Source organism: Babylonia areolata, chromosome 21 (genome assembly GCF_041734735.1).
Source record: "Babylonia areolata isolate BAREFJ2019XMU chromosome 21, ASM4173473v1, whole genome shotgun sequence".
In the NCBI taxonomy this organism is placed as follows: domain Eukaryota; kingdom Metazoa; phylum Mollusca; class Gastropoda; order Neogastropoda; family Buccinidae; genus Babylonia; species Babylonia areolata.
Genome location: NC_134896.1, coordinates 53,346,147 through 53,367,160, shown reverse-complemented (window position 1 = coordinate 53,367,160; position 21,014 = coordinate 53,346,147). Strand labels below are relative to the sequence as shown.

General features: G+C 43.3%; 2 protein-coding genes across 2 annotated transcripts in view; both read left to right on the top strand.

Moving 5' to 3' along the window:
- The window catches only part of LOC143296159 (serine/threonine-protein phosphatase 4 regulatory subunit 3-A-like), a 30,077-nt gene extending 28,136 nt beyond the window's left edge, over positions 1 to 1,941 (top strand). Inside the window, exon 16 of the mRNA XM_076607962.1 lies at positions 513 to 1,941. Coding sequence (XP_076464077.1) covers positions 513 to 626 — 114 coding nt within the window. The 3' untranslated portion in view covers positions 627 to 1,941. The remainder of the gene's footprint in view (positions 1 to 512) is intronic.
- Positions 1,942 to 6,836: 4,895 nt separating this feature from the next.
- Positions 6,837 to 19,282, top strand: LOC143295752 (mitochondrial amidoxime-reducing component 1-like). Its single transcript, XM_076607374.1, has 7 exons — positions 6,837 to 7,461; positions 9,908 to 10,084; positions 11,101 to 11,275; positions 13,139 to 13,279; positions 14,553 to 14,614; positions 16,216 to 16,290; positions 18,104 to 19,282. Exons 1-7 carry the CDS (start codon positions 7,235 to 7,237, stop codon positions 18,213 to 18,215), a joined length of 969 nt encoding a protein of 322 aa, XP_076463489.1. The 5' UTR covers positions 6,837 to 7,234; the 3' UTR covers positions 18,216 to 19,282.
- Positions 19,283 to 21,014: the final 1,732 nt, after the last annotated feature.

The following is a 21,014-nucleotide window of genomic DNA, read 5'->3' as shown; positions in this document are numbered from 1 at the left end:
TATTGGAAGTTGTGTGAATCTGTTATTTTGGTTTTTTGTTGTTTCTTTCTTCTTCTTTTTTTCCAACCTGGACATATTGGAAATTGTGTGAATCTGTTTTGTTTTTGTTTTTCAGCCTGGACTTACTGGAAGTTGTGTGAATCTGTTATATTGGTTTTTTGTTGTTGGTTTGTTTGTTTTTTTCAGCCTGGACTTATTGGAAGTTGTGTGAATCTGTTATGGTTTGTTGTTGTTTTTTTCAGCTTGGACTTGGAAGTTGTGTGAATCTGGTTGTTGTTTTTTTGTTTTTTGTTGTTGTTGTGGTTTTTTGTTGTTGTTGTTTTTCAGCCTGGACTTATTGGAAGTTGTGTGAATCTGTTATGTTTTGTTTTTTTTCAGCTTGGAGTGATTGGAAGTTTTGTGAATCTGTTATGTTTTTTTCAGCTTGGACTTACTGGAAGTTGTGTGAATCTGTTATGTTTTTTCAGCTTGGACTTGTTGGGAGTTGTTTGAATCTGTTATGTTTTTTTCAGCCTGGACTCATTGGCCTGGTGGATTACCCTGACGAGGACTCGGAAGAGGAGGAGGAGGAGGAAGATGAGGACGTCATAGCACCATCACCAAAGCGGCCCCGGATAGGATCCTAACCCCACCCCCACCCCCCCAAGTGACAGTCTGTCTGTATCCTCTACCACCTGAATCGGCTCCTGCACACCCAGCGCAGTAGGAGTGATGCCATACACACCTGAGACAGGAACCAGGGCTCCTGTTTTTTGTTTGTTTGTTCATGTGCAAACATCGCCGATCACCCACGTTGAAACTGTGTTGGTGGTTGACGCCTAGGGAAGCTGTGCATTTGTAGTCAATGTGTTCTTTGATTTGTGTCTGTACCACAACTGTATCAACTTCATCCTACTGCCAAGTGTTTGACCTTTTCTTTTTTTTTTTTTCTTTTTTTTTAAGCAGATTTGACAATGCGAACATTCCGCCATCCCTTAGGGCTACGATAGCACGTGACTACCCTGCTATGTGTGTAACTATGTCCATGGTAACTTGTATGGAAGATGGCAGTGATAAGTCAAACCTCAGAGAAACAGCTTTTTGTCGTTTTAAATTAATCAGAAGTGTGCATTGGTTTTGAATTGTGCATCATCATCATCACATCATCATCATCACTACCTTGTCCATGTTGAAGACTTGACTGGAAGCGGTTCAGATGTGACGCAGTCTGTTCAGATAACCACCACCTGCTCTTCCCTGGTTTGCATATCACCACTGCGTTTTCAGCAGCAAATCATCATAGGCAGAAATGTGACAGGGATCTGTGCTGGATTTTAATTCTGATCAAAAGGAGGTTGGGTGGGGGGGGGAGGGACTTCTTTTTTTTTTAACCCTGAACCATGTGCGTTTCCTTTCTGTTCACATCCTGAGATGACAAAAGACTAAAGGCTTTCTTACATGTTTATATTGGAACTTTTTTTTTTTTTTTTTTTTTTTTTTTTTTTTTGTTCAACACTTTGCTGACATGAATGAATGAAAAAAAAAAACATTCACTGGTGTTGAGCTGGACATGATTTGTGTACTATGATCTGCTTACAGTCTGTGTGGATCAGGGTTTTCACATTGTGAATTTGTGAACACTTTTTTTTTTTCTTTTTTTTCTTTTTTTTTTAGGCAAGACTGTTGAAGTAGTTTATAGTTTAATTTTTAAAAACTGAAAAAGAAGAAAAAATGGTTACATGAAGAAAGTGGTTTATGTTTCGTGTCGATAGAAGTGTGCCCATCTTTAAAAAAAAAAAAAATTAAAAAAAAGTTAAAGGGAAAATAATTTTTTCGTCTTTTTTTTTTCTTTCTTTTTTTTTTATATCAAATTTCTGTCTGACGTATGTGCATAGATTGTACAAAAAGAAAGGTGATTGGTCCGATTCAGTGTATGGGTATATATGTGTGTGTGTGTGTGTGTGATAAAACAGACTTGGAGAGAAAAAAAGAATGATATGACCAAAGTAAGGCGTGTGTATGTGAAACGAAAGCAAGAATACAAAAATATATATATAATAAACTGCATTCAAAACTTGAGCCTGTGTGTGTGTCACTGAATTGAAACAAAAAAGCATAGTGAATGGATTTGGGTGGTGGTGTTGGTTTTGGTTCTTTCGTTTTAGTTTGTTTTTGCTGTTTTATTTGTCCTGTAATATCATTCAAAAACTTGCCGGTATAAGAGTGGAACTCTTCAATCTGTTGACAGATTCTTGTTTCAGATAGAATGTTTCTCATCCCAATTCATCGCAACCTGCCTTATGATAATAATAATAATTATATATTTTATTATTTGCCACCTGCAAAAACTCACCCTCACCTTATAATGGGCTCTACACACCTGCAACGAAACAATACACAGCAAATAATCGTGGAATGCGAAGAAAAAGTTTGTTTTGTTTTTTTTCAGCCCACAAAAGCTATGTTTAACAGAAGATCCGGTTAGGGAACTCTCAGCAGATCCGCTATTTTCAGCAGAAGAGCAGTTGATTTCAGAGGAGGAAAAAAAAAATGGACAAGTGTGTTTTAATTACACATACTTAACCATGACCCAACTAGTGCAGACTCCGGCAGGGGTCTGACATTCCTGCCTGTGCAAACTACTATCCGCCTATGCGGAGAAAATGAAACTACGGCCGATAACCTCCCGGAAGTAGGTAACCTCCCCTTTGTCCCGCTGGCTAGTGCCCTCTTTTTCCGGCAGCCATTATGACTCCTGTTCCTGTGCTCTCCATACGACTAAGTTTTTTCGTATTTTCTGTCTGTCTGTCGATTCTCTGGCGTTCTTGTTTTTTGTCAAATTTTGTCTCGAACCAGGTCACATAATTATATGGTTCGATTGGGATATCGGGCTAAAATTAAGGCGCGATCGAAATCGATTCGCGGTCACTCTGGGCCCTCTATTTCTGGCCCTCTCAACAGCGCCAACCCGACGCCTTCCCCACTTCCTTCGCTTCCTCCGGTCGACTCCAGACCTCCACCACCTCCTGCACCCTCTCCGGCGACCCGGTTAGGGAACTCTCAGCAGATCTGCTATTTTCAGCAGAAGAGCAGTTGATTTCAGAGGAGGAAAAAAAAATGGACAAGTGTGTTTTATTTTCGTTCAGTCCGTTTCAAGCCCGGTTCAGTTTTTCTTTTTGACTCCAGTTTTTCAACTACCACTATACTACTACAAACCTGCCCCCAAAACCATTTCAAAATCACAAATTTCGTTTTCGGACCCCCCAACAGGGTGGTGCCCTTGCACCCCACCAGGTGCCTAAGGCAGCCCCTGGGCCCCTGGCCTTCTTCTTCTTCTTCTGCGTTCACTCGTATGCACACAAGTGGGCTTTTACGTGTATGACCGTTTTTACCCGGCCATGTAGGCAGCCATACTCCGTTTTCGGGGGTGTGCATGCTGGGTATGTTCTTGTTTCCATAACCCACCGAACGCTGACATGGATTACAGGATCTTTAATGTGCGTATTTGATTTTCTGCTTGCATATACACACGAAGGGGGTTCAGGCACTAGCAGGTCTGCACATGTGTTGACCTGGGAGATCGTAAAAATCTCCACCCTTTACCCACCAGGCGCCGTCACCGTGATTCGAACCCGGGACCCTCAGATTGACAGTCCTACACTTTAACCACTCGGCTGTTGTGCCCGCCGATTTTCATAGGAAACTCTCCTGGCCGATTCCACAGCCCGGCAGGCTGGGGAACTCTCAGAGGATCTGCTATTTTCAGTGGAAAAGCAGTTGATTTCAGTGGGGGAAAAAAAACTGATGAGTACTTTTTATTTTCATCCAGTCTGTTCAAGTCCATTTCTGTGAATTTATGTTTTAGTTTCAAAACCTTTGAAAATTCACTGATTTTGTTTTCGCTGGCCCTCAGGACTTTCCAGGGGAAACTCTCCTGGACATGTCCCCAGCCTGATGAAGTAAACTTACATCAACTGACTCACAGTTTCTCACAAAGATACAGCTGAATTTGGAAATGCCACAGCTGACGGATACTGTCTCCATTTTTGCTTCCAGGATTTAAAATGGTGTCATCTTCAGCTTTCATGTTATATGTCAAACACAAACCTGTCTTTCAAAAAAAAAAAAAAACAGTTTGATACAATTAAAAATTAATGTATTAATCAGCCACATTTTACAGTCTGACATGCCTCTTGAAAAACATTCTTGAAAAAATATATAAAATCCACGTGTCACTCAGCCACATTTCACATTCTCTGCTCATCACCAAATAAATGTATTTTTGGCCACTGGATATAACCTGTGCCACAGATCTCTCATTACTGGTATCAGTTAAAAGACCATCCAACTCTTATTTGTACAGGATATTCCTGAAGAAAACAGGATGAAAATGTACATGAATTCCCTATACATTTCCCCACCTCACTTCAACAACAACAAAATGATATGTACTTGATGATGCAACACAAATCATGCCAGTAAAACCTGTAGAATCTGATCATTTGCCTGCACAGTGACACTTACCAGTAGTTCTGGCTGAATGATTTACCATCTTGCAGCATGAAAATTCTGTTTTCATAACCGTATATTCATTGATATTTTTTCCCTCAACACTATACATTCTAAACATCACAAAAACTTTCATTTAATTACACATGAAATACATCAAGATTCAATCAATTAAATTTTCAAGTTGCCATGCTTCCATCTGAAACACAACTATATTATTCAGCATACAAATCTCTAAAGTTTAATCACAAACACACAAAGAAATCACTACTTCATCATTGCACAATATCACATATACTCATTATTAGCAAACTTTATCTTTCAGTAATAAATAAGTAAAAGTATTGTTTTTGAAAATTCATACTTTCGCGAATTTTACACAAAGATCTCGCATTTGTTTTACAAAGGAAAATTAAAATTTGGCAAAGGCAGTTTTACAGTTACTTACATATGAACTGATGAATTGATTTATTTCTTCAATGAATTCACTACATATTTCTTATAGTGATTTGGTCACCTATCTCACAACCATATTTGATGAGGTGCTATGTTACTACTGAAAATGAGGATTCATGAAAAAATATTTGGGAAAAAAATTGGGGTGGGGGGGCAATGAAGAAGGCATGAAAAGCACAATTTTTTTTTTTTTTTTTTTTTTAAGCGGATGCTCCATGACCTGCATGCAACTGAGGCCACATACAAAAAACAACAACTATATTATTATATGAACTGCTGCTGAAATTGTAAAAACTCCACTACACCTGACTACATCGTCTTACATGATGCCTTCAACTAAAATAGTTTCTTTTGAGGAGGTAAGAGGTAAAAGTGGTACGTACCCAAGTTTCAGTTGGTTTCTTAAGGAGACATCACTGTGTTTGGATAAATCCATATATGTTGCACCACAGGCAGATGCTTGACCAGTAGCCTAACCCAACACGCTAGTCTTGCCTTCAGTGAAAGCATATATAACTGACAATGATATGCCTGTCTTTGTCTGCCCCAACTGTCAGCGAACATTTCGTGCGCAGATTGGACTATTCAGCCATCTGTGCACTCACAGATAGATTCATGAGCATCCCCCCCCCCACCCCCCCCCACCACCACCCTCCCCCCATCCCCCAGCTGACAACGATGGTCATCATCGATCTCGATGGACACACCACATATAACTGTGTACCTATCCAATAGGGTTTTCTTCTCCAGAATTTTGCCAGAGGACAAGAAATTGCCATGGGTTTTTCAGTGTGCCAGGTACATGCTGCACACAGGCCTTCAGTTTCTTATTTCATCTGAATGCCTAGACTCTCCATTTGATTTTCCAAACTGGGAAGAAAGGGCGAGACCAGAATTCAAACACAGACCCCCCACGAACACTATGAACAGATGAATCTCTTAACCATTCAGCCACATTCTTCTGCAGTAAAACTGGTATGTACTGAAAACCGATTTACACACATATATGGCAGTTTGGGAAATCACTTTAGAGTAGTCACAATTGTGTGTGTGTGTGTAGGGGTGGGGGTGGGTGGGGGGGTTACTGCAAACTGAAAGCAGCTGTTCATTAGCATTGTCAGGGTCCACGAAAACTCATTCATCCAGATTCAGTTTCTCCTTATAATGTGAAATATAATTAGCAGAGTTCAAGGTCCACATTACGGCAGATTATTACATTGATTCAGTTGTTATTAAGTGCCACATTCTGTTTATTATGCTCCTGGTACAATATACAGGCAAATGCATACGCATACCCACACACAGGCACACTCATTCTCTGTTTCTCTGCACTGGGAGTAAAGTTGCCAAAATCTCTTTTGTTACATTTGTGCATGTGAAACAAACGATTTTTTTCCACTAGGGAATTAGAGTAGGCACATCAAGGCCAAATACACACACACACACACACACACACACACACACATGCATGCATGCATGCATACATGTGAAAAAAGCTATAGGTGTACATAAAAGCGTGTATATATAATAACCCATACATATATATATGCATATATATATGTGTGCGTGTGTGTGTATATATATATATATATATATATATACAAAAAACCATACTAATGTAGGTTGGAAAACATCACATGAGGAAACAACAGGAAGACAGACAAACAGAACAGCAGCAGGGGCAATGTTAAATACAGCGAACATCATTTTAACGATACTGAAGTGTGTGTGTGTGTACGAGCGCGCGCCCGCGCATTTGTGTGTGTGTGTGTGTGTGTGTGTGTGATGAAAGGGGGGAGCATCCTAACAAATGAAAGCTTGTTTTGTCTTTCGTATAAAGTTGACATCTTCCGGTGTGAAAATCCGTTCCGGTTTAAAAAAAAAAAAAAAAAGCAAGCAAGCACGGGAAGGCAGGGAGCGCACGTGCAAAATGCATTTGACAATTCATTGGCTAGCTGAACGTCCTTGTATTCTAGGTTCTCTGCTATCATCTGGGTCGTCACCTCGCTGGCTTGGGCGCAAGATAAGTGAACATCGACCTCGAGCGGTCGTGTCAGATTACACTGAGGCAGATGGTATTTCGATGCCGCGCATATGTCATACTATTTGTCATGGCAGTTTAGCTGATTGTACCGATGCTGTTTGATGTCACCCGCTTGCCGTCAGAATCCATACTGAGTTGCTGTGCGAAGAACGCATATCAGCGCTTAATTTCAAATCAAGTTTCATTCGGTAAAACTCTGCAACTCGGCAAAAGCATATTTTGCTTTGAGTTAAAAACGAAGAAAAAATGCCAGACCTTCCCAGAGAATATGTTATTTTTGGAGTTTTGGTGACAGGAGCGATAGTAAAGATGGTTTTTGCAGCATTGGCACGAAAGAACAGGCGACAGAAGATGGTGAAAGTCGGTACCGTGACAGCGATGAAGTGCTACCCCGTGAAATCGTGTCGTGGGATTCCCGTGACAGAAAGCATTGCCACACGCCTGGGATTGAAGTGCGGAGAAGCGACAGACAGGTGATTTGTTTATACATAGTTAATGCTAGCAGCTATCGTGTGAACGTGTGTTTGTGTACGCGAGGGGTGCATCATTGGCTAGACGGAGTACGGCCACTATGGCCGCCAACAGAATCTTCACAAAGTTGAAGGCGGTAGTCAGGGGAAAAAGAAAGAAGAAGAACCCCCTTTGATTGGACAGTATTTTTCCAGGCCTGCAACCCACAGTGGCAATGTTTCCTCGGGTCTGTGTTCCCCCAGGTATAAGTTCAATTCCCCCTGGTCTGTGTTCCCCAAGGTCTACATTCCCCCAGGTCTATGTTCCCCCAGATCTATGCCCCCCCCCCCCCCCGTGTCTGTGTCCACCCAGGTCTGTTCCCCAGAACTATTATGGTGGGTTTATTTTCCTCCAGGTCTGTGTTCCCCAGGTTCAGTCACAGTCTCCCATGACCATGTTGCCCCAGATCTGTATTTGTTGCATATACTTTTGAGTAGCGGTCAAAACCAGTGAAAAAGTACAAATATTGCAAAGAAAGTACTCCGTGGAAAGATGTTAACACAATATATCCAAAGCAAGCTGCACACTTTGGTTAGTGGTCAGTACTGGTCATGAAATAATCAAAATTGGTGAAGTGGGTTCTGGCACTTAAAAATGTCAAGGTTGCCAGCTGCTGCAGCACAATTTAGGACAGTCCATTTCAGTTCTGGGTGATAATGTGAAGTTTTCGTTTGAGACCATTTTGATTTAATGGTAAGTAGAATGATTGCTTGATTACCACAATGATATTCTTTATATATAGACTCAGTAAAAGATAAAAATCAATAGTGGTTTATTCTCCCAGTCACTTTATTGCCATACACATAGAGAAAATTAAGTAGATAACTATATGTCTGTTCCTTTTTTTTCTCACATATCTAGAGAGCCATGTTAGTAGATGGTCTGTATACAAGCTGATTTTAATATCACTTATTAGGAAATGAGTGTTTCATAATTTGTTACCGACAGTGACTGCCCAAGATGTACAGTAAAGAAATATAATGCAGCATTTAATTACACATACTTAACCTGTGACCCACTAGTGCAGACTCCAGCAGGGGTCCGATTCCTGTCCTGTGCAAACTACTACCCGCCTATGCAGAGAAAACGAAAGTAGCTACAGCTGATAACCTCCCCAAGTAGGTTACCTCCTCTGTGTGGCAGTAATTCTTACCAATATGAAAGAAGATTAACACCATGGCTGCTTTACCCAGGTGAAATGAGATGGCAGTGTGGGATAGGTTTGAAGTATGATTGCTGCTTTTTGTACATGTACCAATAATGTCATATATTTTGCTGATCATGTTCATTATGTTGTGCAATCCTGAGAGGAAGAGTGGGGACATACAATACAACCTGAACAGTAAAGTCAGTCTTTTCTTCGTGAGGTGATAGCCCTTCACTGGCAATCATATTTACCAGCAGCATTCAGTGGGTTAAGGTTAGTTCCATTAGATTGATTTCTTCATTTTGATTTCTCAAGGAGGCATCCCTGCCTTGGTACAAATCCATATACACTCATCCTTTATATATATATATAAAAAAAAAACCTTGTAATTTCTCAAGGAGGTGTCAGTCTACATATGCCACAGCACAACTGCTAGGTAAATGCCTGACAGCAGCAACATAATCCAACATGCCATTCAGGCCGTGAGTGCATGCAGATATGTTTTTGTACCCATGAGAGTGGATTTTGATCTACAGAATTTTGCCAGAGGACAACACTTTTGTTGCCACAAGTTCCTTTTCAGTACACCAAGTACGTGCTGCACATGGCTTCTCGCTTTATGGTCATGTAAAGTAAATGAGACATGGTCACTTAGATCACTAAAAACAAAAATGTGCAGAAAGTCGTTACAATCGATGGATCGATCAGTCATCCGTGAAAAGATTGAAGCGGTGATTAGTTTTCATTATTGTACTTTTTTTATGCTTGACTTGAAGTACATCTATGCTGACGTAGTGATAGCCTTGACTCGGCTTGAGATGGCCTCAGTGGTTGGCGAGGCTATAAACGCTATGATTTGATTTGATTTGACAGGCGCAATAGCCGAGTCTGAGGGTCTGGGGTTCGAATTTAGGCAACAGCACTTGGTGGGTAAAGAGTGGAGATTTTTCCGATCTCCCAGGTCAACATATGTGCAGACCTGCTTGTGCCTGAATCCCCTTCGTGTGTATACGCAAGCAGAAGATTAAATACGCACATTTAAGATCCTGTAATCCATGTCAGCGTTTGGTGGGTAACGGAAACAAGAACATACCCAGCATGCACACCCCTGAAAACAGAATATGGCTGCCTACATGGCGGGGTAAAAACGGTCATACACGTAAGTAAAAGCCCACTCATGTACATACGAGTGAACGTGGGAGTTGCAGCCCATGAACGAAGAAGGAGATATGATGCGACCAGTGATCAGTGTATGGCAACAGACATTGGATGGCTGCCCGGTCCAACGGGGACTTTGTGACCCAGCGGCAATTCCCCAAGATGGCGCTGATCAGTGTGGAGGTGCTTGAGGAGGGGCTGGTCCTCAACGCTCCCGACATGCCCACCTTGACGGTACCGCTGTGTCCTGCCACTGACCGCGCCAAGGTCGTCAAGTGCAGGTAATAATGTTGATTTTTTATTTTATTTTATTTTTATTTTATTTTTTAATTTCCAATCAATATTTCATTTTTCTCTGCAAGGCTTGAAAATATGAACGAACAACATAGATAACATGAACATGATGAAGACAAGACAGTGTTTCACACAGAGAAATCTGTTGTGATAAAAAGAAATACAAATACAGATAAAACGTCTTTCCTTGGAAAACGTGTTCAGTTTTGCTATACAGTGTAAAATCCAGTGTTTAAAACATGCATGAAATTACTGCACTGAAAAAACTTATGATAATAATGATACTTTCATATGGTGTCTTTCCCTGTACAACATGCTCAGATGCGATGTACAATGTATTTTTATAAACGACATTTGAAACATTCATTTAAACACTGTAATGAAAAACTTGCAATAATGATAATGACACTTTCATTTATATAAAGCACCTTTTCATATAAAACATGCTCAATTTGTGATTTAAAAAAGTATAAATCGATGTTTAAAACATGCATGAAAACACTGTGATGAAAAATTTACAAAAAATGACAAAAAATACTTTAATTCTTAAAGCTCCATTCCATGTAAAACATGCTCAGTTGCCCTGTACAGTGTACAATCCATCGTTCAAAACATGCATTTCAACTCTAAAATGCGAAACTTATATGCACAAACCCTGTACAGACATCCAGGTGAACACTTGGATGCTACCTTATGTTCACATACGCACATGAATTCATCACACACTACATAAACATTCATCATACATATTATATATATATCACAATACCTAAGTAATGCACATATCATGTCACAATACTTAATTAAATCCCATATCACTTTACTTAAAGTTAATCTCAAAATCACAATACTTTAAAAAATATATATATAAGTATCACAATATACCACTCCTAACGCCTAAAGCCAGTCACATACATCACAGTACACTAAAGATATAGCTATTGCAGGTGAAGTTGAAGGAGTTGATTTAGATTAAGAAAGAAGTGTGGTGTGTGTTGATGAGGGTGTGGAGCGAGAGATTTGAGGGCATGGACTGCGGGGACGACGCAGCCTTCTGGTTCTCCACCTACCTCAAGACGCAGGGTCTGCGCATGCTCTTCTCGGCCCCCAGCCTGGCCCGCCAGGACCTCACCAGAACTCGCAAGCCTGCGGGCAACCCCAGTCTGCCTGGAGACCAGGTGGGGTTCTTTGGCTCACGCGTGTCAACAAAGTGGATTGGTTTTTTTTAGGGGGGGGGGAGGGGGAGGGGGGGGGGGGCATTTGATGGTCTGACGTCCTGACAAGTACACTTTTTTTTTTTGGTTTTTGTTTTTTTTTCAAAGTGAATTTACTTACTTATCTGTTAAGACGTCTTGCTATAGTGCATATTCTTGAAGCTCTGTGCACTTTACAACAGCACTAAAAGCATTCACTCAAACGCCCCCAGAAACATACACATAGCATTTGAAACATAAGTAACACAGGACAGTTAAAAGAGATCATGCCATAAAATGAATCAAATAATCTATCAGATATAAAGAATTAATAAAAAAATATATATATATATATCTGTAAGGCCCTGATTTGGTTTTCTGTATGTGTGTGAGTGTGTATGTTTATGTGTGTGTGTGTTTGTGTCGACAAAGTCATTTTTTCTGTAAATACTTTGTCAACACAAAATTTGGATTAAAGATATAGAAAAAAAACCCACATGCTTACCCAGTTATGAAAATGAAAGTCTTCTGGATTAAACTGCATTTCTGGATTGTGATTTCGTTTTGTTCTTGGTTTTTTTTGTTGTTGTTTTTTTGTTTTTTTGTTTGTTTTTTTGATTAATGACAAATAACGGATGCATAAATGCATGTTCATGTTTGGAAAATACAAACATGGTCATGTACAGTAATATATTCGTAAGCACACACGCACATTTCTGTTCATGTTTGGAAAATACAAACATGGTCATGTAAAATGATATATTCATAAGCACACACACACACACACACACACACACACACATTTCTGATAAATGCATGGCCTTCTATTTCTTGTCAGCAGATAATAGGAGGAATAAATTGTGGACGTACCAGACAGAATGACACCAAGTGATTAGCTACACTGTCAACATGTTTACTGCACACCAATATTTTGTAGAGGGTTCTGATTTGACTAGAATGAACATGCTTTACATTCAAGTCGAGACCAGATTTACAACTTTTTGACTGCCCTCTTGCCTGAAAAAGTCACTGTGAGAATTGTTCAGCATGTGACAAGATACTTGTGTTATGAAGTATCTGAGTGGTAGAATCATGGAAAAAGTAATAGGTATGTCTGTTATAAAAATCATGGGAAAAGTAATAGGTATGTCTGTTACAAAACATTACAAGCATGTTATCGTAAGGCCTTGATCCGTACAAAATATCTTATTGCACTGTATTGTATTATATGACGTTTTGTCACAACAGATTTCCCTTCGTGAAATTTGGGCTGCTCTCCCCAGACAGTAATTGTCAACATGCAGTGGCACCACCATTTTGGGGTGGGGGGGTGGGGGTTAATCTTTGTGTCAGCAGATGGGTTTTGCTTCTGGTAGAGCATCTGCCTAGCAGGTTTGATGTGGTGTGATGGGCACAATAGCCGAGTGGTTAAAGCGTTGGACTTTCACTCTGAGGGTCCCGGGTTTGAATCTTGGTGGGTGAAGGGGAAGATTTTTTCATTCCCCCAGGTCAACATGTGTGCAGACCTGCTTGTGCCTGAACCCCCTTCGTGTGTATACACACGCAGAAGATCAGATACACATGTTAAAGATCCTGTAATCCCTGTCAGCGTTCATTGGGGCATGAAAACAACATGCCCAGCATGCACACCCCCCAAAAATGAAGTATGGCTGCCTACATGGCGTGGTAAAAACGGCCATACACATAAAAGCCCACTCGCGTGCATACGAGTGAACATGGGAGTTGCAGCCCACAAACGAAGAAGGTGATGTGGTGTACATGGATTTGTCTGGACGCAGTGATGCTTCCTTGAGAAACTAAAACAAACTGTGTGTGTGTGTGGAGCAGGCAGCGTTCAGTGACTGGGGCGCCTACCTGGTGGTGACGGAGGAGTCACTGGCGGCAGTGAACGAAGAACTGGAGGAGAAAGTCACCATCGACTCCTTCAGACCCAACATCGTCATTGCTGGCAGTCCTGCTTTTGATGAGGTGCACTGTGTCAGTGATTTGAAGTGTCTGTGTGTGTGTAGTATGTTAGTCGTGGTCGTAGCATCATTTCCGTCAGAACAGGAGACTATCCGGGTTAGAATTTGACTGTAAACAATGAGTGTCTTGCCCAAGTTACATCCCCACTCTCGAAGCCAAGAGGGCTTTAGGACAGTTGGCGTTGGAATCATCCCCTGAGGCCAATTAGCTCCCAAGGCTGCAGCACTAAGAGCCAGTGTAATCTTGCCTCCTGTTTTGGGTCCTTCCGAAAAGACTAAGCTGTAAACTAATTCCCATTGCAGTGGGGAAACCATAGGTCTTAGCACTCTCACTTTACTGTTGGCCCAGCTTTAAACATATGCTACTCTCTGATATAAGCTGAGTGTAGAGCACAGATTAGTCTTCAGTTTTACATCTTTCCACTCCAATTGACACTGACTGAAAAAAGTTACGTGCGTACCTCTGTGTGTGTGTGTTTGTATGTCTGTAATTGTGTGTGTGTGTGTGTGTGAATGTTGTGTGTGTGCATGCTCATGTGTTTGGATGGAGAACGTCTGTGCTTGTGATTGTTGTGTTGTCATAGTCTTATTTTATGCCTTTCCACTTTAAGTGATATATATTACATGATTTGTTTGACATGCATTTGCATGTTCACGCGTGCCTGTGTGTGTGCATGTTTGTGCTTGGGTATGTCTGCGCTTTTGAGTGTGTGTGTGAAAATTATATGCAGCTGGTTTCAGAGAATTAACATGCTTTGTAAGTGTCCATTCTTTCTGTGTTTGTCTGTCCATCGGTCTAAGTATATGTGTGTGCGCGTGACTATGCTTTTGAGCTATGTGAGATGATGTGTGTACCGTTCTTGTACCTGTGTGTGTGTTGCTGAAAATTAGATGTGATTCGCACAGCCGAACATTTCAAAGAATTTATACGCTTTCCACCCACCCCACACCACTTGTGTTTTGTTGGGTTTTTTTAGCACATACTTAATTGACATAAATGATGCAAATATGCAGCAAACAAAAAATACACAGCAAAGTGATCAGTAATGATTTTTCATCTGTAGGAGGATCATAATGAATATTTGAATTGTAAAATAGTGTGTGTGGTTGTGTATGTGTGTGTGGTGTGGTGTGGTGTGTGTGAGGTGGTGTGTGTGTGTGTGGTGTGGGTGTGGTTATGTTGTGTTTGTGTGTGGTGTGGTGTGTGTGGTGTGGTGTGTGTGGTGTGTGTGTGTGTGGTGTGTGTGTGTGGTGTGGTGTGGTGTGTGTGTGTGCAGGATAACTGGAATGAACTTCAGATAGGAGAAGTGATGTTAAGGATGCTGGATCGCTGTGCCAGGTTGGTACCCGCCTTCTACACACCTCCCTTCATCCCCACTGTACACAGGCACAACTGCTCCGTGGATAAAGCGTCAAACCCTCACTCTGAGGCTTTTTGGGTTGGAATCCTGGTGGCGGCAACTTGTAGGTTAAGGACAGAGATTTTACTCATTTCCTCGAGTCCTGGTCGTGGCGTCTGGTAGGTTAAGGACGGAGATTTTACTCATTTCCTTGAGTCCTGGTCATGGTGTCTGGTAGGTTAAGGACGGAGATTTTACTCATTTCCTCGAGTCCTGGTCGTGGCATCTGGTAGGTTAAGGACGGAGATTTTACTCATTTCCTCGAGTCCTGGTCGTGGCGTCTGGTAGGTTAAGGACGGAGATTTTACTCATTTCCTCGTGTCCTGGTCTGGTAGGTTAAGGACGGAGATTTTACTCATTTCCTTGTGTCCTGGTCTGGTAGGTTAAGGACGGAGATTTTACTCATTTCCTTGGGTCCTGGTCGTGGTGTCTGGTAGGTTAAGGACGGAGATTTTACTCTTTTCCTCGAGTCCTGGTCGTGGCGTCTGGTAGGTCAAGGACTGAGATTTTACTCATTTCCTCGAGTCCTGGTCGTGGCGTCTGGTAGGTTAAGGACGGAGATTTTACTCATTTCCTCGAGTCCTGGTCGTGGCGTCTGGTAGGTTAAGGACGGAGATTTTACTCATTTCCTCGAGTCCTGGTCGTGGCGTCTGGTAGGTCAAGGACTGAGATTTTACTCATTTCCTCAAGTCCTGGTCGTGGCATCTGGTAGGTTAAGGACGGAGATTTTACTCATTTCCTCGAGTCCTGGTCGTGGCGTCTGGTAGGTTAAGGACGGAGATTTTACTCATTTCCTTGAGTCATGGTCGTGGCGTCTGGTAGATTAAGGACGGAGATTTTACTCATTTCCTCGAGTCCTGGTCGTGGCGTCTGGTAGGTTAAGGACGGAGATTTTACTCATTTCCTCGAGTCCTGGTCGTGGCATCTGGTAGGTTAAGGACGGAGATTTTACTCATTTCCTCGAGTCCTGGTCGTGGCGTCTGGTAGGTTAAGGACGGAGATTTTACTCATTTCCTCGAGTCCTGGTCGTGGTGACTGGTAGGTTAAGGACGGAGATTTTACTCAGTGGGAGGGGGTGTGGGAGAGGGTTGGGGAGGGGGGATGATTGTGGTCAACACGTTTATCAGGAGGGTTCAATTTTCTGAGGAGGAGGGAGGTGTCCGACGCAGCCTTTTCAGTGTCACAAAGGAACTGATGGGATTGTAATCAGTCTGATTTCTTGGTTTCCTTTTCTTTCTTTCTTTCTGTGTGTGTGTTTGGCAATGAACTTGTCATGAATCAAATGTTGGTTATTACATTGTACAGCACAACTGAACATGTTTTACATGGAAAGGCACTTTTGTTCTTAAATCATTAATGTTATGAATAAACTGGTGGATCAATACCAGTTTGATATTTTTGTTAGGGGGTGGAGTGGGCGAGGGGAGGGGTGGGGTGGGGGGCTGGGAGGGGAGGAGAAGTGTCAGTGGTGCAGCCTGCCTGCCTTGAATGAAGCGTTGGATTGCTGTCAGTGTCTGATCGGTGTGTTTTGGACGGACAGGTGCGTGTTGACCACTGTCAGCCCTGAGAAGGGGGAGAAGGACCCGAAGGGAGAGCCCTTGGAGACCCTCAGACGGTGAGTGCTGGGACGTCTGGCAAGTCAGTGTGGGTGGCGGTGTCTCAGGCAAGATACACCTGGTTCCTCTGCCTTCTCAGGTCCCCAGGTATCTCCCCAAGTAGATCACCCAAATACCCCCGAAAGCGGAGTATGGCTGCCTATATGGCGGGGTCAGAATGGTCATACACGTAAAAGCCCACTCGTGTGCACATGAGTGAATGTGGGAGTTGCAGCCCACGAACGCAGAAGAAGAAGATCACCCAAATGATAGACTTTTGTCCTTTACAACCCTGGTCATGTTTTCCAAGTGCAGCTGTGATCTGTCCTGAGGGACAATGTATGCTGTTAAAGTTTCGGAAACTTACAACAGAGTGCCCAGGGCTCATAGCTTCAGATCATGGTCCTATTCATTCACCAGATCATGCTCAGAAACACTCCACATATCAGGGTTGAGGCCTCTGGGTTTTTACCCAGCCACACTCAACCGCAAAAACCTCAGAGGACAACTCCCGCGGGACGCTGGCCCAAGGGCCACGATGTTTTTCTAGCAGGCCATTACGGTTACCACATCCTAAAATTAGAGAAGGCAAACCCTCCGCTTTGTCGTGCGGTTAAGTATGTGTAATTAAAAGAAATTTTTTTCCCAAAAATTCCAAACATGGAGTATAATACAAACTCCTCCTTTAAGTAACATACTTACCATGACCCACATTATACACCCTCCCAGCTTCTTCTCAGTGTCAAATGCTACAATGCTATATTTTACACTGCCGTCAAAGAGGACACTGCTTCCGGTAACTACCAAGGGAGGCTGTTGGCCGCAGCTTCTTTCAATTTCTCCGCATAGCAGACTAGTAGTTTGGACAAGACAGGAATCCAGACCCCTGCTGGAGTCTGCACCAGTGGGTCACGGTAAATATGTTACTTAAACGTAATTTTAGGGGGAAAAAATCCTTTCTTTCTTTTTTTTTTCTTCTGCATCCATGCTGAATGCTTGAAGAGTGGTGTGTGTGTGTGCGTGTGCAACATAGCCTTTGTCCCTGAGTTTGGCAAGAGACCTGTGTTTGGTTATGTGTGTGTGTGTGTGTGTCAAGCATAGGCTGTGTCCCTGTGTTTGTGTGTGTGTGTGTGCAGCATAGGCTGTGTCCCTGAGTTTGGCAAGAGCCCTTTGTGTGTGTGTGTGTGTGTGCAGCACTAACTGTGTTCTGGAGTTTGGCAAGAGTCCTGTGTGTGTGTGTGTGTGTGTGTGCAGCATTAACTGTGTTCTTGAGTTTAGCCAGAGTCCTCTTTGTGTGTGTGTGCAGCATTAACTGTGTTCTTGAGTTTGGCAAGAGTCCTGTGTTTGTGTGTGTGTGTGTGAGCAGCATTGACTGTATTCTTGAGTTTAGCAAGAGTCCTATGTGTGTGTGTGTGTGTGTGCAGCATTAACTGTATTCTTGAGTTTAGCAAGAGTCCTGTGTTTGTATATGTGTGTGTGTGTGCAGCATTCGCTGTGTCCCTGAGTTTGGTAAGAGCCCTGTGTGTGTGTGTGTGTGTGTGTATGCAGCGTTAACTGTGTTTCGGAGTTTAGCAAGAGTTCTGTGTGTGTGTGTGTGTGTGTACAGCATTAACTGTGTTGAGTTTGGCAAGAGTCCTGTGTGTGTGTGTGTGTGTGCAGCATTAACTGTGTTCTTGAGTTTAGCAAGAGTCATGTGTGTGTGTGTGTGCGTATGTGTGTGTGTGCAGCATTAACTGTATTCTTGAGTTTAGCAAGAGTCCTCTGTGTGTGTGTGTGCAGCATTAACTGTGTTCTGGAGTTTAGCAAGAGTCCTGTGTGTGTGTGTGTGTGCAGCATTCGCTGTGTCCCTGAGTTTGGCAAGAGCCCAGTGTTCGGAGTGAACGCGGCAGTGGATGTGGAAGGCGTGATCAGGGTGGGTGATCCTGTATACGCCCTCCTCAAGTAACTCTGTCAGCGTGTTTACTGTTACCCACCAAATGGCAGATGAGTATGAAGTCAGAAATGGAGATTGCAACCAAAACTGGAAGTCAATAGTGTACTTAAGAAGCAAAACTGGAAGTCAGTTATGTAGCTGAGAACCAAAGCCTGAAGTCGATTATGTAGCAGAGAACCAAAGCTCTGGAAGTCAATTGTGTAGCTGAGAACCAAAGCTGAAGTCAGTTATGCAGCTGAGAACCAAAACTGGAAGTAATGTAGTTAATAACATGGATTGCTGTAGTGTACAGAACCAGTGCACAGGTTAAGTTTATTGCGGACTGTGAGATCTGAATCCTTTTTTTTAGATTTCATACTCTGTAAAATATACACAGAATTGTAATTTTGTAGTCAGGATTCAAGTCCATAAAAAGTCATGGAAAATTTGTGATGGTAGGCAGGTACGACTGGATTCTGGGTGTTATGAAGCATGAATGATTTGGATTCCTGTCAAAATACAGGTTTGTTAAAGTGGATTCTCCTGTGCTTTAACAGTTGAAGACAAAGTTATTGAGTTTGGCAAGAGTCCTGTGTTTGTGTTATTGGGCTTGTTGCCACCAGTGAGTGTTCCCAAGTCAAAAATAAATTTTAATTACACATACTTAACCGTGACCCAACTAGTGCAGACTCCGGCAGGGGTCTGACATTCCTGTCCTGTGCAAACTACTATCCGCCTATGCGGAGCAGACGAAACTACGGCCGATAACCTCCCGGAAGTAGGTAACCTCCCCTTTGTCCCGCTGGTTATCGCCCTCTTTTTCCAGCAGCCATCATGACTCCTGTACCTGTGCTCTTCATACGGCTAAGTTTTTTCGTATTTTCTGTCTGTCTGTCGATTCTCTGACGTTCTTGTTTGTGGTCAAATTATGTCTCCAACCAGGTCACATAATTATGTAGCTCGATTGGGGAATCGTGCTAAAATTAAGGCACGATCGCAATCGATTCGCTGACACTCTGGGCCCTCTACTCCGGGCCCTCTAAACAACGCCAACCCGCCGCCTTCTCCACTTCCTCCGCTCCCTCCGGTCGACTCCAGACCTCCGCCACCTCCTACACCTCCTCTGGTGACTTCTAGAGGTTTGTGGTCACACACTCAGGTCAGTGTTACCTTTCATGTCATTTTTATCGATCCGCGAACTCACTCGACGCGATCCGCGTTTTCTCGGCCCTGCCAGTCGGCAGTGTACGAGTCGATCTCCTCTATCTCTTTACCATACCCACAGTTGCACCAATGGAATGGCCACAATCCCTTGGGGGAAGAAAAAAAAGAAAAAAAAAAAAAAAGGCAGCTTGTCTTGGATCCGCACGTTAGACTGGATGCGTCCGTGGTGGCGGCCGTGACATCGGATCACGCGACCCCCCACGCGGCATGCCTCGACCGTCTCGGATCCAATAGCGACCGAGGCGTGTAGGGATGCCCTCCCCTGGTGTAGGGAGGAAGATGGACCACTAGGGGACACGCTTGCCCAAACGCGTGCACCCCCCCTCCTTGTCCGGATCACCCGATCCAAGGGAGGCAACCCCTGCTTCAGCACCCTTGCCGGTGACTGCCACAGTTATTTCCCTTGCACCGGCACTGCTCCTCGCCTTCAGTGCGAGTGTGTGCACGGTCCTACCAAGCTATGCGGTGATGACCCCATCTGCCACACCGCCAAGTGCTGCTGTTTCCCATCCACTAATGGTGTCTCAGCAAGCTACTCAACCAAACAATCAGCAACTCATCGCTAAACTTGCTGCAGCAATTATGCACCACTCTGCCTTCTGGTGCCGCGCCTTGCGCCCACAGAGCAGGTACGTGCACGCCCCATTGGAACTTCGGCAGTGTTGGATTCTTCTGCCCCATTGCCTAACTCTGCTGTTTCCCAGACTAATATTGGCACTTCCACGTTGGAGTACCTCTTATATCATATCATATATCAATATCAAGGCGTGCAAGCCTGACAAGGCCTTTTACCCGCTTGAAGTGGGGAAGAAAAAGAGAGTCCCCACGTATGTCTGTTGAATTTTTCAACATTGAGTGCGCAGTGCTTGAAAAATCAGAAAATATGTACATGAGTTTGTATTTAAAGTTTTCACAATGAATATCAAGATCATTCTTAAATGTATTAATAACTCGATCCTGCCTCTCGGCAGTGCTCGGGCCGATCTTGTCTATCACTTTATCCGTCAACACACAACTGACAACTGAACGTCGGTCCTCTCGCAGGAGCTATTCGCGAGATTGGACCGCCGTTCAGCAACAGGGGGATGCACATCCCACGGCAAGCCGACGGACTTGTCACCCCCTCATCCACGACGCCCATAACACTGGATTACGGCGCCGTCATGCCACATGCCCCGACCGTCTCGCGTCCGATGGCGACCGATTCGGGTTGGGATGCCCACGGCACTAAGGGACATTATAATTATTCCCCTTGCGCTCGTTTTCACCTGTGTCGGTTACGGTGGCATCGAACCACGGACTCTCACACACAACATGACACTCCTCCCTGTTCAGCGAGGACACGTCGCACAAGGGGGATATGTGCTCTAAAGACACCTTCCTTTTCGGTGCCAAGGGAGGCAACTCCACATTTGTAACCTAGGCGCTCGAAGCTGTGGTTAGTTTCGCCGACACAGCACATCACTCCTGCCCCCCATGCTGTCCACCAGCGATGTTTTCTTTCGGTTTCTCATTGGGTCCTCATGCCCAGTCAGGGACTTTACACATCTTTGCATAGCAACTGCACTTTTCTTGCTGTTTCTCAGGCTATTGGCCACAGGAAATGCA